At 39.3% G+C, this 17,989-nt stretch overlaps 1 protein-coding gene and 1 gene segment (V, D, J or C); one reads left to right on the top strand and one right to left on the bottom strand.

Moving 5' to 3' along the window:
- LOC102116898 (immunoglobulin kappa variable 2-30) overlaps positions 1–17,989 on the bottom strand; it is a 970,872-nt gene that overhangs the window by 11,374 nt on the left and 941,509 nt on the right. The window lies entirely within an intron of this gene.
- Positions 16,926–17,676, top strand: LOC107127070 (immunoglobulin kappa variable 4-1-like). The segment is given in 2 exon segments: positions 16,926–17,004; positions 17,219–17,676. Coding segments are annotated over 2 exon segments (507 nt in total).

The raw sequence follows: 17,989 nt of genomic DNA, 5'->3' as shown, positions 1-17,989 counted from the left end.
TATATATGTATATACTAGCAAATGATAAGGCTAGTTCAAAGGAGGATGTACAGTAGTACATCCTTATCCACAGTTTTACTTTCTGGGGTTTCAGTTACCTGTAGGCACCTATAGTCTGAAAATATTAGATAGAAATTTCTAGAAATAAGAATTTACCCATTTTAAATTGTGTGCCTTGGTAGTGTGATGAAATCTCATGCCCTTCCGCTCCATACCAGCCTGGGACTGAATCATCCCTTTGTCCGGCATCTCCATGCTGTCTACACTTACCCTCCTATTTAGATGCTTAGTAGCCCTCTTGGTCATCAGATTGACTGTCATGATATCCTAGTGTTTGTGCTCAAGTAACTCTTATTTTACTGAATTCTTCTATTTTATTACTAGTTATTGTTGTTACTCTCTTACTGCGACTAATGAATACAGTTTATCATAGGTAGGTATGTATAGGAAAAAACATAGCATGTATAGGGTTGTGTGCTGGCATCCGCTGGGGGGAGAATTTTGTTAAAGTTAGAACAGAGAAGGCTGTCCAGAAGAAAGAATTTTCTGTTTTTTTCCACCTTTTTTCTGTTTGATGTCCCCACGTAAGTCTCAGTGTTACGATCTGTCTCCCCACCTCAGTCACTGTCTTCTGTCTCTGGAAGGAAATTCCCCTTGGGCTGAGGACAGCATGGTGCTAGACAGGAGAGATCCAGTACCCACTCTGGAAAATTTCATAAGATGTCTGATTCTCCACCTTCTTCAGGGACCTTTTATCATATCTCATGTGGCTATGGCCTTTGTCACTGCCATCTGCACAACACTGAACTCCAGCAACATCAACTGAGAAGAAAGAGAGAGAGGGGAAGAAAGAGAAAGTGAGAGAAAGAGAAAAGTCATTTGTTGATTGAGCCACACAAATTATTATATTTCTAATTAAATTATATATCCAGGTAGCTGCAATATGATACAATCCCAAATACACATATTTATTAAATATGATTCAAAGAGCATTTGTTGAGTACTCTGTATCAAGGCACAAAGTAAAATAAATGCAAAATTACTGGTGATTTTTATGCCTTTCTGTGGCACTCGACTCCCTCTGGTTGGAGGTACTGTGTGAGAGCACATAAGCTCCAATCAGGTGGTCTGGAGGGAGCAAAATGTCACTGTTGGAGGTTAAATATGAAGACAAATAGCAGTAGGCATCAGATAGCACAGAATGAAAATAAAAGTACATATACTTCTAATGTCTTGTTCTAGATTCCTTTTTTTTTTTAAATTTTGTTTTGTTTTTGAGATGGAGTCTCCCTCTGTCACCCAGGCTGGAGTGCAATGCCGTGATCTTGGCTCATCGCAACCTCTGCCTCCCAGAGGCCATTCTTCTGCCTCAGACTCCTAAGTAGCTGAGATTACAGGTGTGCACCACCTTGCCTGGCTAATTTTTGTATTTTTAGTAGAGATGGTGTTTCACTATCTTGGTAAAGCTGGTCTCAAACTCCTGACCTCATGATCCACCTACCTCGGCCTCCCAAAGTGCTGGAATTATAGACGTGAGCCAGCGCGCCTGGCCTCCTTGTTTTTTAAAACTAGTTCAAGCCCTCAACTCATAACTTGGGAAATTCAGGTCATAGGATGCCCTGTTGTTTATAAGGTATTCAGCAACAATGCATGGAATAGAATATTTAACTATTAAAAACTTATATTAGGTTGTTGCAAAAGTAATTGCTGTTCTTTTTTCCTTCCTTCCTTCTTTCCTTCCTTGCTTTCTTCCCTTCTTCCCTCCCTTCCTTCCTCCCTTCCTTCCTCCTTTCCTTCCTTCCTCCCTTCCTTCCTCCTTTGCTTCCTCCCTCCCTTCCTCCCTCCTTCCCTTCCCCTTCCTCTTTCTTTCTCTTTCTTTCTTTCTTTCTTTCTTTCTTTCTTTCTTTCTTTCTTTCTTTCTTTCTTTCTTTCTTTCTTTCTTTCTCTCTCTCTCTCTCTTTCTTTCTTTCTTTCTTTCTCTTTCCTTCCTCCCTTCCTTCCTTCCTTCCTTCCTTCCTTCCTTCCTTCCTTCCTTCCTTCCTTCCTTCCTTCCTTCCTTCCTTCCTTCTCCCTTCTCCCTTCCCTTTCCTTTCTTCTTTCATTGTTGTGTTCCAGGACGATTTAGTGTTACCCACAGTTCCCAGAGAAAGGATCCTCCCTTCCTTCCTCCCTTCCTTCCTCCCCTCCTTCCTCCCTTCCTTCCTCCCTTCCTTCCTCCCTCCTTCCCTTCCCCTTCCTCTTCTTTCTTTCTTTCTTTCTTTCTTTCTTTCTTTCTTTCTTTCTTTCTTTCTTTCTTTCTTCCTTTCTTTCTTTCTCTTTCTTCCTTTCTTTCTTTTCTTTCCTTCTTTCTCTTTCTTTCTTTCTTTCTTTCTTTCTTTCTTTCTTTCTTTCTTTCTTTCTCTCTCTTTCTTTCTTTCTCTTTCTTCCTTTCTTTCTTTTCTTTCCTTCCTTCCTTCCTCCTTTTTCTTTCTTTCTTTCTTTCTTTCTTTCTTTCTTTCTTTCTTTCTTTCTTTCTTTCTTTCTTTCTTTCTTTCTTTCTTTCTTTCTTTCTTTCTTTCCCTTCCTTCCTTCCTTCCTTTCTTTCTTTCTTTCTTTCTTTCTTTCTTTCTTTCTTTCTTTCTTTCTTTCTTTCTTTCTTTCTTTCTTTCTTTCTTTCTTTCTTTCTTTCTTTCTTTCTTTCTTTTTTCTTTCCTTCCCTTCCTTCCTTCCTTCCTTTCTTCTCTCTCTCCCTCCCTCCTTCCTTGCTTCTTTCCTTCCTTCCTTCCTTCCTCCCTCTCTCCCTCCGTCCCTTCTTTCTCCTTCTCCCTTCTCCCTTCTCCCTTCCCTTCCCTTTCCTTTCTTCTTTCGTTGTTACCTACAGTTCCCAGAGAAAGGATCCTGTCTTGAGGGGTGGCTGGGGCAGGGTACTGTTCTGTGCTCTAGTGGCTGGGTGGCTCAGGTCCAGCTGCCAGGCCACATTTCCCAGGGAATGGCATTGTGTCTTCCTAACAAGAACAAAATAGGTGCTTAGTAAATATAAGATGACTTCAGCTTTTAGTATATGCGTAATCATAAATATAATTTGTTTAAAGCCTGAACTATTCTGATGTTCTCACTGGCTAGCCAAACTTAAAATGTGTATTTGGGCTTGAATTTCCCACCAAGGGTGTTACTAGCTTCTTTATTGTTGCAGCTGCTTTTTGTTTTGTTTTTGAAAGTTTAAAAAAATACACAAGGGGCTTTTACTTCCTGAAAGATGGAGTAGAATTATTTTTACCTATTTCTCTCAAGTAATATAAAAACCCTGGACATTGCACTTAAAGCAAACTTACAAAGACTCTGAAGGGTGGAGAGAAGAAGGCAGACCAGTTAGGAATACTGGGACCCAAGGAGCGACCCAGCAGTGCATTCCCCGGGGTTTCTTTTTGCCTCATCCATTCCAGACTTGGTTCTGGAGAAGTTTGTCAACCCGGAAACACCAAAATGCCCAGACAGACAAAAAGCCCTAATAAAAGCTGGCTCTCTCTAGTCAAAGGAGAAAGAAAGAGGAAGCCCAGTAAAACAATTCTTAGGCAGTAACTGCTCTGCTCCATTCATACACCATGACAAAAACCCTAACTTCTCCTTCCTGAGTCTCAAAAGAGGAAGTCCGCTGAGATGAGTTTAAACGAGATACAAAGCCTCGTAACACAATACTCCAAAGTCCAGATTTCAACTGACAACCACACATCCCACCAGGAACCAGGAGAACCAGGAAAATCTCAGCCTTAATGAGACAAGTAAGAGGTGTTAATACTGACATGACAGAGATGTTAGAATTATCTGACAAGAATGTTAAAGCTGCCATCATAAGGACACATCAAACTCAACAACACCATCAATGAGTAAGATCATAAATCAACATTGCTAGAAAACTCCAACAAGCACCAGCAGAATTCACATTCAAGTGCCCATGGAACATATACCAAAATTGCCATATACTGGGCCATGTAACAAACCTCAACAAATTCAATAGAATTGAAATCACACGGAGTGTGTTCTCTGACCACCTGGAATCAAACTGTACATCAATAATAGAAAAATAATGGGGAAAATGCCAAACCCTTGGAAACAAAACAACACACTTCTAAACAATCCATGGGAGGTTTCAAGGAAAAGAAACAATTATATATTGAATAGAATAAAACTGAAGATGCAACATATTATAATATCAAGAATACAGCAAAAGCCCAAAGAAATGAAAACTTATCCCAGAAAAATGAAAACTTACGTCAGCACAAAAACGTATACAGTACACAACTATTTATAGCGGTTTTATTTGTGTTAACAAAAACTAGAATCAGTCAAAATGTCCTACAATAGATTAATGGTAAGACAAACTGTGGTACATCCATGCCATGGAATATTAGTACTAAAAAGTAGTGAGTTGGTCACAGTGGTTCATACCTATAATTCCAGCACTTTGTGAAGTAGAGGTGGGAGAATCGCTTGACCTAGGAATCTGAGACCAGCGTGGGCAACATAGTGAGACCATGTCTCTAAAAAAAAATAAATAAAAATTTAGCTGTGTGTTGTGTCCCGTGCCTGTAGTCCTAGCTACTTGGGAGGCTGAGGCAGGAGGATGCTTGAGCCTAGGAGTTCGAGGCTGCAGTGAGCGATGATCTCACCACTGCACTCCACCCTGTGTGACAGAGTGAGACTCTGTCTCTAAAAAACATAAAAAATAAAATAGTGAGCTCTTGATACACGTGACTTGAATGGATCTGAGGGGCATTATGCTGAGTATAACGGTCACATATTGCATGATTCCATTTACATAACGTTTTTGTCTTTTCAAAAATATTGCTAGGGGGTACTTCTTGGTTGCAGGGTGTGTGCATTTTTCAATTTACAAATTGGCCTCAAATTCATGTATTAAGTTTACATCCCCACATTTGCAATGATAGCTCCTCCATGGAGTTTCCTCAATCTACATCCTCTCCAATACTTGATATTATCAGGTTTTTCATTTTTTTCCAGTCAAATGGGCAACACATTATATTTCATTTTTGGTTTAAAATACATATTTGTGTTTTCTGATCACTCATGTGGTTGATCATGGCTATTGGGGTCTCATCTGTTGTGAATTGCCTGTTCTTAAGGTATGCCCACTTTTTTATTGAGTTGCTTATTTTTTTTGCTATTGCATAGAAGTTTTCAATCTTTCTTCCCTCTTCTTATTCTTTAATAACAGAATCCCAATTTTTTACAGGGCAACAGTGTCCCAGCCAAAAATCTAATTCCTCAGCTCCTTTTCAGTTAGGACTGTTGAGACATAATCTGAAATCTCTTGTGCATTTCTGGAAAAATTTTGCTTGATTGACAGAAGCAATGCTGCTTATTTATTCTTTGTGTTCTGTCTTCTTCTGTCTGGAACTTGGCAGAAGCACCATCTTACAGGATGAAAGTCACAAGCTAGAGTGGAGAAGCAGGCAGGGAAAGGACATGGGTCCTGCAGCAGCTGTCTAGTTCTGAAACACCTGCCTCCAGAGTCAGTGTTGGTGGGAAAAATATACCTCTTTATCTGATCAAGTTCATCTAGTTAGATTTCAACTACATATAGCTGAGTGAATACGGATGAATACTGAATAATGAATACTGGTACACCTTTCCAATATTTTCTCTTAGAGTTCTGCATTGAAGTTTTTAAATAAGTTTAGTCTGTACCTTTCTTTTTCATTTTCAGTCTTCAATTTTGACTTCAAGCTAATTTTAGCCCTATGATGTGATTTATGTTTCTAAATAATGGCATTTACCCTCTTTCACTATTCCCTGGAATTGGAAAAAACATAGGTATTTATTTATTTATTTCTTAGGTTTTGGTAAAACTTAACCATATGTTTAACAGGAGCTGGACTTTGATTTAAGCAAACTTAGGGTAGAAACAGTTTGAAGACAATCAAGGAAATTTGAATAAGAAATGGGTATTGGATATTAAGGAATCACTCTCCATTATGCTAGAAATCATAATAGAATGGTGGTTATTTTTTAAAAGTCCTTGTCAGTTGGCAATATATTAATGATTGACTGAAAAATACTACCAGCGTCTGTGTGTGAGAGGGTGAGGGAACAGTAATTGGTTGGGGGGCGGTAGTTGAAACAAGATTGGCAAAATGTTAATTTGTGAAGCCTAGGGTTCGTTTTACTATTTGTGTATATTCATAAATGGTTGAATGTTCCTATAAACATTGAAAATGAAAATAAAGTGGTTTCACGTTGCTGACTGTGACTGTCACACTCTGTCAGCAGATGGCAGTGTTGTATAAACCATGAGCCTACACAGGCCTAATGGATCATTGTGCTTGCTAAGTAACAAAAGCAATGACACAGGTCAGATTTTATTGCTTTTAGACAAAAGGGCATGGTAAGATTTGCAGAGTAAAGAATAGGTACAGAGTAATAATAAATTATTTTTAAAATTCTAAGTGATTCACTAAAGTCTTATAGAGAAGTTAGGTAGAAAACTACATAAAATCCCCATAAACCTATGAACTTATTACAATTATAAAATCATTTGGCCTTTCTCTCTTTCTCAAAGTCTCCTTTTATCTGAAATTTAAATCAGTATTTTCATACATACATATTTGCAAAACCTACTTGGAATTTACTTTAAAACCTTATATGATAAACATAAATATTATTCTGTCATTCTTTTTACCCAGCTTTTAAGTGGCATAGTTCAATCTATGAAAAGAGCTCCATATTTTAAAAGATTTTCTAGTTATGACAACAGGCAACATTTCATAGATGATAAAATGTCTTATCAACTAATACCATTGTATTTTAACTTAGGTTATATACAATAGCTTTAAGAACCAGTTGTAGAATTTGATATATAGAAAATAATATAGACCCTGTCACTGGACCAACTTATGGTGGAATCATTTTTTGTGTTGTTGTGGAAAAGTTATTCTTTCTGAAACCCTGTTTGGATTTTTTTTAAAGCCTATAATTTGGGCATCCTTATAAAGTAGTGAAGTCTGAAATTAAACAATCAATGTAAGAGAGCTAGTTTCCTTTCTTGGCAAAAGAATATGACTCTAAAATTTATGGCCAAGTTAGACTATTTCTATCTTGCCTCTTTCCCCTAAAATATTTGGGTTTAATTAAAAATTTACAAAGAAATTAGAAAAATAAAAGTAAAAATAGAAATTCAAATTGAGATAAAATAACAGTGGTAATCAAAATCAACCCCTATTTTGATCTAGAAAAGAAAAGAAAAAAGATAATTTGGACATCGTAAAATTTAAACTTCTGCTCTTCAAATGGCACATTAAGAAAATAAAAGGCGCCATATATTGGGAGAACACATTCATAAAACACAAATGTGAGAAAGAAATCGTATGCAGAATATACAAAGAACTCTCATAGTCCATAGTAACAACACCCCAATAAAAACTTGACCAAAAATTTGAAAGGATATGTCATCAAAGAAGGTATATAATGAAGTTACAATACTAGGCTCGAGCAAGTGGAACCCTCACACACTGCTGATGGGAGTGCAAAATAGCACAGCCACTTTGGAAAACAGTTTGGCAGTTTCTTATAAAGTTCAACACGCACCTACCAGATGACTCAGCAGTCCCAAAGCTAGGAATTTACCCAAGTGAAATGAAATCCTGAGTTCACACAAAAACCTGCATTGAAAAGCTTACAGCAACTTTATTCTTAGCAGCCAAGAATTAGAAATGACCTAATGTCTTTAAATTGTTAACTAGATAAATGATCTGTGGCATATCCACAAAATGGAATACTACTCAACAAAAGACAGTGAACTAGTGATATATGAAACAGCATGGATGAATCTCAAATGCATTCTCCTAAGTGAACAAAGTCAGACTCAAAAGGCTTCACACTGCATGGCTCCATTTATATGACATTAAGGAAGAGGCAAACGATTGGATCAGACAAAAACCAGTGATTGTCAGGGGCTGGGGGTGAAGGAAGGAGCACAAAGGGACGTTAAAGGGTAATTGACCTGTCTTATATCTTGAATGTGGTTGTGGTTTCAGAGCTATGCATTTGCCAAAACTTATAGAAATATACACGAAAGGGTGGCTTTTATTGTAATTTATACCTCAGTAAACCTCACTTAAAATAACCAGTTTTTGATTGATCACAAAATCTGGTTCTGAGCTTCTTGGAAACTGACTAAATGAAGATAATGTGTTAAGTTACATAATTTTCGTCTAGGGGAAAAAATTCTAGTTTCTAAGTGTGACTGAAGGTTTTCCTGGGATAAAAGTTGAAGACAATTTCTAACTTGGGGCATTGCATAGGAGCTGCTAAAAAGATAATATTGTGGGCATTGCATAGAAACTGCATTGGATAATACTCTTAGTAGTAATTTCATAGAGAATAAAAAACATAATTCGTATGACTTTATTTTTACTTGTATAAATTTAGGTGGTACAGGTGCAATTTTGCAACATAGCTATATGGTGTAGTGGTGAAGTCTGGGCTTTTAGTGTATCTATCACCTGAATCATGTACATTGTATCCATTTAGTATTTTCTCATCACTCAACCTCCCCGACCCTTCCACCCATCTCAATCTCCAGTGTTTATCACACCACACTCTATGTCCATGTGTACACATTATTTAGCTCCCACTTATAAGTGAGAATATGTGACATTTGACCTTCTGTTTCTGAATTATCCACTTAAGATAATGGCCTCCAGTTCCAACCACATTGCTGCAAAAGACATGATTTCATTCTTTCTTTATAGCTGAATAGTATGTCATTGTGGTATGTATACACACACACACACACACACACACACACACATCATGTTTTCTTTATCCAATCATCTGTTGATGGACACTTGGGTTGATTCCATATCTTTGCTATTGTGAATATGGCTGCGATAAACATGTGAGTGCAGATATCTTTTTTATATAATAATTTATTTCCCTTTGGGTAGATACGCAGTAGTGTTAATGCTGAATCACATGGTAGTTCTATTTTTAGTTCTTTGAGAAATCTCCGTAGGGTTTTTCATAGAAGCTGTACTAATTTACATTCCCACTAATAGTGTACAAGTATTCGCCTTTCTCTGCATCCTTGCCAACATGTTATTTTTTGGTGTTTTATTAATAGCCATTCTGACTGCTGTAAGATAATATCTCATTGTAGTTTTAACTTGCAATTCTCTAGTGATTAGTGATTTGAACATTTTGTTTTTTGTATGCTTCTTGGCCATTTGTATACTGTTTTAGTCTGTTCTTACGCTGCTAATAAAGACATACCCAAGATTGGGTAATTTATAAAGAAAAAGTGGTTTAATTGACTCAGTTCCACATGGCTGGGGAGGCCTCACAATCATGGCAGAAGGCAAAGGAGAAGCAAAGGCACATCTTACATGGAGGCAGGCAAGAGAGTGTGTGCAGGGGAACTCCCTTTTATAAAATCATCAGATCTCATAGGACTTATTCAGTATCATGAGAACAGCATGGGATAAACCTGCCCTCATGATTCAATTACCTCCCACCAGGTCCCTTCCATAATATGTGGGGATTATTAGAATTTAAGGTGAGATTTGGGTGGGGACACAGAGCCAAACCATATCATATACCTTCCTTTGAAAAATGTCTATTCGTGGGCCGGGCGCGGTGGCTCAAGCCTGTAATCCCAGCACTTTGGGAGGCCGAGACGGGCGGATCACAAGGTCAGGAGATCGAGACCATCCTGGCTAACACGGTGAAACCCCGTCTCTACTAAAAAATACAAAAAAAAAACCCAGCCGGGCGAGGTGGCGGGCATCTGTAGTCCCAGCTACTCGGGATGCTGAGGCAGGAGAATGGCGTGAACCCGGGAGGCGGAGCTTGCAGTGAGCTGAGATCCGGCCACTGCACTCCAGTCTGGGCGACAAAGCGAGACTCTGTCTCAACAACAACAAAAAAAAAAAAAAAAAAAAAAAAAAAAGAAAAATGTCTATTCGTGTCCTTTGCCCACTTTTTGGTGGGGTTATTTTGTTGTTGTTGTTCTTGAAATGTTTGAGTTCCTTATAAATTCTAGACATTAGTTCCCTGTAGGATGCACAGTTTGCAAATATTTTCACGCATTCTGCAGATCATTCACTCTATTGATTATTTCTCTTGCTGTTCAGAAGCTTTCTAGTTAAATTAAGTCCTGTTTATCTATTTTTGTTTTTGTGCCTGTGCTTTTGATATCTTAGTTCTGAATTCTTTGCCTAGATCAATTCCAGAAGCATTTTCCTTAGGTTTTCTTCTAGTGTTTTTGTAGTTACAGGTCTTATATGTAAGTCTTTAATCCATCTTGAGTTAACTTTTGTATTTGGTGAGAGATAGAGGTCTAGTTCCATTCCTCTGCATATGGCAATTCAATTTCCCCAGTACTGTCTATGGAAAAGGATCTATATGACTATTTCTTGTATAAATGTTGAATGTGAATAGAGAGCATCAGATGGTAAAGCTGGTATGTGGCTTGGGAATCAGGTGGACTGTCCATCTGGTGGTCTCAGAGGGTGGCCTCCTAAGTATTCACCTTGATGAAGCTAGCAGAGCTGAGGGCACACTTTTATGCTTGTGTGCTCACGAACCCTTGAATGCAATTTCAGAGCTGGATAGATTCTACTATTGCACACCAACATGTTGATTTATTCGTCTGTGCCTAGAAATCTAACCATCCTGTAAACTTGATGACGGCATCCTCTGGTCAGCATGTTTCTTCCTAGTTGGAGGCGTGGTATGTTCAATGGAGCATCAACTTAGACATGGAATTAGAATCCTAACTCTGCATCTTATGAACTAGGTATGACATTAGGTAAATTACTTAACTTTCCCCAAGGCTCGAATTTCTCATCAGAAATGTGGAAATAATAACATTTCTCTTATAAACTTGCTGTGAGGAGTAAATAAAATAATGTTTATGAATTACTTAGCACAATCCCTGGGCATGTAATTTCTTGGTAAGTACTAATTTTTGTTGGTTAGATCCAGTTACAGGGGAAGCAAATTTACAGATACGTGGTTCATGAGCAACAGGTTTCCTGGATTATTGTCTTACACACGGTAACCAGACTGATCTTTAAAAATCACAAACAAGAAACAAACCAAGTTATTCCACTGCTTAAACTCTCTGAAAGTTTCTTATTGCACTTAGAAACTCATTGTCATGATCCCTAGGCCAACATCTGTGGTTCTCACCCTTGGCTACTGTGCATAGAAACTCCTGGAGAACATTGAAAACTGCTGGTGCCCAAATTGATGCCTAGAGATTCTGAGGAGCCTGGTCCATGTGGGGACTGGGCACTGCGACTTTTATGAGCTCTCTAGATGTTTCCAGTATGATTTTGCCCCGACCCCTCCCTCCTGTCTAACTGTGTTTCTTATTGGGCCTTCTCTCCTTCCCTGCTCCTATGACTGGAACCTCCCTTCTAATCTTTGAATGTACTGAGCTCTTCCTTCAGGACCTAAAGCCTCTTCATTACTGAGTCAGGTTCTACCACCCCTTCCATGTCAAGCTCACATTCCATCTTCATTATGACTCTGGCCTCTGGTCAGAACCTGGGGTGCTCTTTCCCTTCAAGAAGCTGGGGCTTGGAGGCCTGGGACTTCATCATCAGTCTTTTGTTCCTAGTTGTAGTTAGAATCTCGTGCATTTTCATGTACAGATTACACCGTTTGCAGGGCCCATCTGGTCTTCACAGTAAAGACAGAAGTCTTAGCTGTTCAACAGTCATGTTGCTTGCTATTGGAGCCCCTGATATGTGGCCCAGACTATGGTGAGGTGAATGAGGCATTGCCTTGGTCATAAAATTTAAGGAGGTCCCCCAAACTCAATAGTCAAGATAAAGAATATTTTAATGCAATATTTAAGCAATCAAAATTAATGCAAAAAATCCATGATGAAAAAAAAAATCAGAATTTAAGTCAATTCCGGGTCTATTTAGTGAATAAAGAGATATTAATAGGGACTGCTTTATTTTACTGTATTTTATTTATTTAAATTTTTTTTTAAAGATGGAAGTCTCACCCTGTTGCGCAGGCTGGAGTGCATTGGTACAATCTTGGCTCACTGCAACCTCCACCTCCTGGGTTCAAGCGATTCTCCTGCCTCAACCTCCCAAGTAGCTGGGATTACAAGTGCCTGCCACCACTCCTGGATAATTTTGTATTTTTAATAGGGACGTGGTTTCACCATGTTGGCCAGGCTGGTCTTGAACTCCTGACCTCAAGTGATCCACCCGCCTTGGCCTCCCAAATTCTTGAGATTACAGGTGTGAGCCAACACACCCAGCCAGGGACTGTTTTATATTTGTGGCTAAGGGGGATTTGAGGGATAATTTGAGTCTGTTCTGCTTTCTTGGGTTGTGTTTCTCAAACTGCTTTATGGGGATTTCCAACGATGTAAATTTTGTGATGAAAATATTTTATAGTAAAGCACACATGGCCGTATTGCGGAAAGAAATGCCAAAATTTTATGAAAATTTAAAATAAATCAAGCTCAACTACTGGAGAAGCTGAGGTAGGAGGATCGCCTGAGCCCGGGGGTTGGAGGTTACAGTGAGCCATTCATTCGAAAGCAGAACAGAATCAAATTATCCCTCTAATGCGCTACAGGCACAATATAAAACAGTCATTACTGGCATCTCTTTATTCACTAGATAGATCCTGAATTGTCTCGCTCCGTCGCCCAGGTTAGAGTGCAGTGCGAGACCTTGTCTCTAAAACAAATAAATAAATAAATACAAAAACAAATACAAACAAAAACAAGCTCAAGACTTTGAAGAAATGGTACCCCAGAGCTTTGAGAACAGACTCCTGAGTTACACATATTTTCTTCTTTCTGCCACTAGGTGGAGGCAGTGGAGCGGGTTGAGAAGCACTGTCATAAAGCTTGTAATTAAAGAACATCAGAGTGCCAGTGGAGTTGCTATAAAGTGCAGAGTAGCTACTCTTGTGCTGTATACTTGGTCGCGCATGAGAGAGAAGTGAATGGGAGGGAGGCTCGAAACAATGGGAAGAGCCCTAAGAATCAGGTCTGATGAACTTACATAATCGGCCTTGCACACAACTTTTCTGGCTGAACCTGCACTTCCCATAAGTCAAATGCAAATGTGGGAAGGAATGTCTTGTGAGGTTCTTTCCAGCTTGTACAGTCTGAGCTATTTTAAAGGAGAAAGGCTGACGAGCAATCGTCCTTGGAATTTGCAGTGCATAAACTTGACCAGCAGAGCGCAGCAGTGCCCACCCCTTTTAAGGAGTAATCTTCCAAATTTTCTACCGCCATGGCAGAGTTCTGATCCTACAAATGAGGCAGCGTTTGGACCACTTAATAACAACCAACCCTAAAAGTAAATTTTCTTTTTATTAAACGTTTTAATTTTACATTTGTAAACAGAAAAGAAATCCTTATTGTGTTGGCTCTGGGATACCACTTCCTTGGTTCAACTCCTTCTTCCCTGACCACTGCTTCTAAGTCTCCTGTGATGGTTTCTTCTCATCTCTTTGACCTCTGCTTGTTGGGTTACCTACGAGGGCCCAGTCTGCCTTCATTGATTTAACTCATTGCCTAGTAACCTTGACCTGTTTCCCAAATTTGCATCTTCAGCCCAGACTATTTCTCCGAACTCCAGAATCACATATATTCATCCACCTGTCCAAGGGATATTACCAGTTAGAGGTCTAGCAGGTATCTCAAATGTCTAATATGTTCAACTCTAAGCCCTGATTCCCACCTGCCTTCCCTGCCTCAGAAAATGTCCTTCCAAATTCTCTAGTTGCTCAGGTTCAAGCACTTGCAACCACCTTGATTTCGCATTTCTCCCATGCCTCACATCCGATATGTTAACAAATGCTATTTTTTTCTACCTTTGAAACATGACCAGAATCTGACACTTTTCACCACAGCTGCCACTGGGCCTCTTGACTGCTATTAAGAAAGGAGGTATGTTCTGGTTTGTAAAGATTATTAAAAGAGGTTAAATTGGGACTTTTTTTTTGTATTTGTTTTGTAAGGTATCTCAAAGGCCGAGAATAATATAATAGATATTGTGTCCTCTAATGGAACGATTCATTTTCTCTCCTCCTCCACTGCCTTTCTGGGGATGGTGGAAATATTGGAGCATTTTCAGAATAAGAAACAATTTTATTGCTGTTCACCAGATGTCAGGAGGGTGTGGTGTGGTGGGCCTGTGAGTGGACCGTTTAACCCTAGAAGTTAGAAACTAGGGTCCCTGTGGAGTACAAACCCTAATAGGTCTTGGTGAGTAACAGAAGAGATAAAAGAGAGCTCAGTCCGGTCATAAATCCTTTGACCAGTTGCCATCTATTGTCATGAGAAATTCCCCAAGAAGGCACCCACCTGTTTTGCAGACAATTCTGTTTACTAGATTCTGGAGGATTCGTTATCATCGTATGATAGAATTACCTTCTAGTTGGATGGTGCGTTAGTCAGAATTCTTTTTGCAAGTAACGTAAGTCAGCTGTAACACATACAACTAGAAAAAGAATTAGAGAAAGAAAAGTAGTTATACTAATGTGAAAGAAAAAAATAAACCTCAGGACCCCAAAATCACTAAGCCAAAAAGGAAAGTCAAGTTGGGAACTGCATCAGGCAAACCTGCCTCACATTTTATTCCTAAATAAGATAGCTACAAAAATAAAAAGCTACATAGCTCCCTCACAATTTTCCCACAAGGAAATTCCTTGTGGACAAAGAAAGGACTGAACTCAAAGTCATCCCTCTGTTCACTTCAGACAAATGCATATGCATTGCTTCTTCTGCCCTATTGTTTCAATAAGCCGGACTAAAGCATAGATGGGTATTTCTCTACCCACCTTTCATATGTGAATTGTATATTCAGTGAAAGGCTGATCAGAGACTCAAAATAATGCAACCCCATCAGGAAGCCCCCTTCCCTGCCTCGAGTTGTCACGCCTTTCCAGACCGAAGTGATGTACATCTTATACACAATGATTGATGTTTCTTGTCTCCCTAAAATGTATAACACCAAGCTGTGCCCCGACCATCTTGGGCACGTACAGTCAGGACCTCCGGAAACTTTATGATGGGCTTCGCCTTAACCTTGGGAAAATAAACTTTCTGAATTAATTGAGATCTGTCTCTGACACTCTGAGTTCACACTAGGTTGCTCACAAAGACACAGGGAAGGCTGTAGATCCAGGATGGGGCTATGCAGGTGGAAAATGTACCCTTGATCATGTCACTAAACTAGTCCAGGGATACGCCCAAAACATGCTCGTCAGCACGAGGCTGCAGCGTGCGCTGATGACATGACTGCTTATGGACTTGGTCTCATTACTAATGTGAGTCATTTTCTTGATTATTTTTCTCAAATTTGGGTGAGGTGAATCTGTAGCTCCACAAGATAGTGTAACAGGGGGAAATGTGAAGCCATGTAACCTTATCAAACATCTTTTTAGAGTGTCCATTTTACTTGAATGTTTCATGGAAAAAAAATATATTAAAATTTACGCACACATAAAAGGCACAAGTTGTAATATTTACTATAAGAAGAAAACATGATTTAAAAGATAAACTTCAAACTGCACAAATAGCAGTGGGGGAGACGAAGATAGTTATTCACTTCCCTCTGCAGCTTATTGTGAACCATGAGAAGCCCCATCTTAAAGCGTCTGATGAAATACACTGACTTATAATAGCAGATTTGTGCATGTATCTTATTTTAGCCTTTTCTGCTAGACTTTGGGTTGGAGAAGTGATGTGAGAAGGTGGAAAGAGCATAAAATTAGGAGTTAAAAGGCCTGGTTTTAACCTCAGCTCTGCCACAAACTAAATAAGTGACCCGGGTTAAGACATTTCTATCTGTGCCCTCTAAGATATTTCCTTACATCAAATAATGCAATAGATAATTTCTATGATTCTTTTTGGCTTTTAGTCTGTAAGTCATTGGAATGGAGACGTTAGGCGAGCTTTCTTCTTTGGAGCTATAGAACATTAGTGTGATCGCCAGAAGGCACAAGATCCCATGGTGATATAGGAGTATAGGAAATGAACAAAACACAGTCTTCTCTCACTCACTTCTCTCACAGTCTTCTCTCACTTCTCTCTCTCTTCTGTCTTTTATGTATTTATATTATCCATAATAGAGTAGGTTATACCATTGCCCCAAATCTCATGGTCTAGCACCAACAAATGCTTATGTCTTGCTCTTGCTACATTCTTCACAAGGGCCATGCAGTCACTCAAGGATCCAGGCAGACAGAGGCTCTACCATCTTGTATTTGCACCATTTGGAGCACATGGCCTCTTAAGTTGCTTCTGTAGATAAAGGATAGACAGGAAAATTCCATATGCTCTTTTTCCTGCCTCAACCTGCAAGGGATGTATGTTACTTCCATGCCTATATCATTGGCCATAACTGATTACATCTGTAAGGAGACTGGGACATATAGGTGAGCAAATGGAACATATAGAAAGTAATGAGTTATTTAATATCCCGAGCTGCCTTTGGAAAATGTTGCTGAGCAGGCATTGAAGAGTATCAATAAAATTTATTGAGAATTTGTTTATTATGACTGATTAACACAGGTAAAAGCCAGCATATTACTGATTAATATAGGTAAAACGCAGTTAAGAAATTGGGAATGCTTTCTCTTCTGCTATGATGCACAAGGTGTTTAACATTTATGCCCCTCTGAAAATTACTAGGTAGTCCTAGTCATTAGATCATCTAGAAGTTTGTAGTTTTAGAGCTTCGAAGTTGACTTCTGTCTTTTCTATTCATAGAGTTACATATTCTGTGGTGATATTTTTGGCTCTTGATTTACATTGGATACTTTCACAACCCACTGCTCATGAAATTTGCTTTTGTACTTACTGATCGTTTTTGCATAGACCCCTCCAGGCCATGACCAGCTGTTCGGATTTTATAAACGGGACCTTTGCACTGTGAACTGAGCTACAACAGGCAGGCAGGGGCAGCAAGATGGTGTCACAGACCCAAGTCTTCATTTCCCTGTTGCTCTGGATCTCTGGTGAGGATTTCAAAAGTGCCACAGTCTTTTCAGAGTCATATCTGTGTAGAAATAAAAAAAAAATTAAGATATGATTGGAAATAATGACTATTTCCAATATGGATCCAATTATGTGCTGACTTATACTACTACTAGAAAGCACATTTAAATGACATATTTCAATTATATATGAGAAAGCGTGTGTAAGTTTATGTATAATCATTGTCCATTACAGGTGCCTGTGGGGACATTGTGATGACCCAGTCTCCAGACTCCCTGGCTGTGTCTCTGGGAGAGAGGGTCACCATCAACTGCAAGTCCAGCCAGAGTCTTTTATACAGCTCCAACAATAAGAACTACTTAGCCTGGTACCAGCAGAAACCAGGACAGGCTCCTAAGCTGCTCATTTACTGGGCATCTACTCGGGAATCCGGGGTCCCTAACCGATTCAGTGGCAGCGGGTCTGGGACAGATTTCACTCTCACCATCAGTGGCCTGCAGGCTGAAGATGTGGCAGTGTATTACTGTCAGCAGTATTATAGTACTCCTCTCACAGTGCTTCATCCTCGAACACAAACCTCCTCCCCATGCACTGGGCCAGTGGGTCTTTGCTGCAACAGCTGCTTCCTCTGCACACAGCCCCAAACATGCGGGCTTCCTCTGTGTGTCGGGGAGGTCACTCTCTTGATTTAGTCCTTGGAGGGTTTGCAGGGCCCAGGATAAAATGAAGGGATTTGGCTTTTTCTGGATTTCTTTCTGTGGAAGGTTATTAAAGCAAAATGTAGTAAAGATCCCTTAGAGACATTGTCAGGAGTTTTCGTGTTTCAGGAACCTTCATGTTTCACATGGACGCATCACGTGACCGAGCCAAATAGATTTATCTTTACTTTCTAGACCAGGGTTCACTGAGTTTTACACACTGACGGGTGAATTGTTTCTTCTGTGTGTTTCCTTGACTCTGGAAAGTTTCTACTTGAATTCCTAATTCTCTTGTTTTTTTTTTTTT

The sequence above is a fragment of the Macaca fascicularis genome, chromosome 13, assembly GCF_037993035.2.
Source record: "Macaca fascicularis isolate 582-1 chromosome 13, T2T-MFA8v1.1".
Classification (NCBI taxonomy): domain Eukaryota; kingdom Metazoa; phylum Chordata; class Mammalia; order Primates; family Cercopithecidae; genus Macaca; species Macaca fascicularis.
Note: the sequence above shows the minus strand (reverse complement) of the source record. Positions and strands in the feature narration are given on the sequence as shown.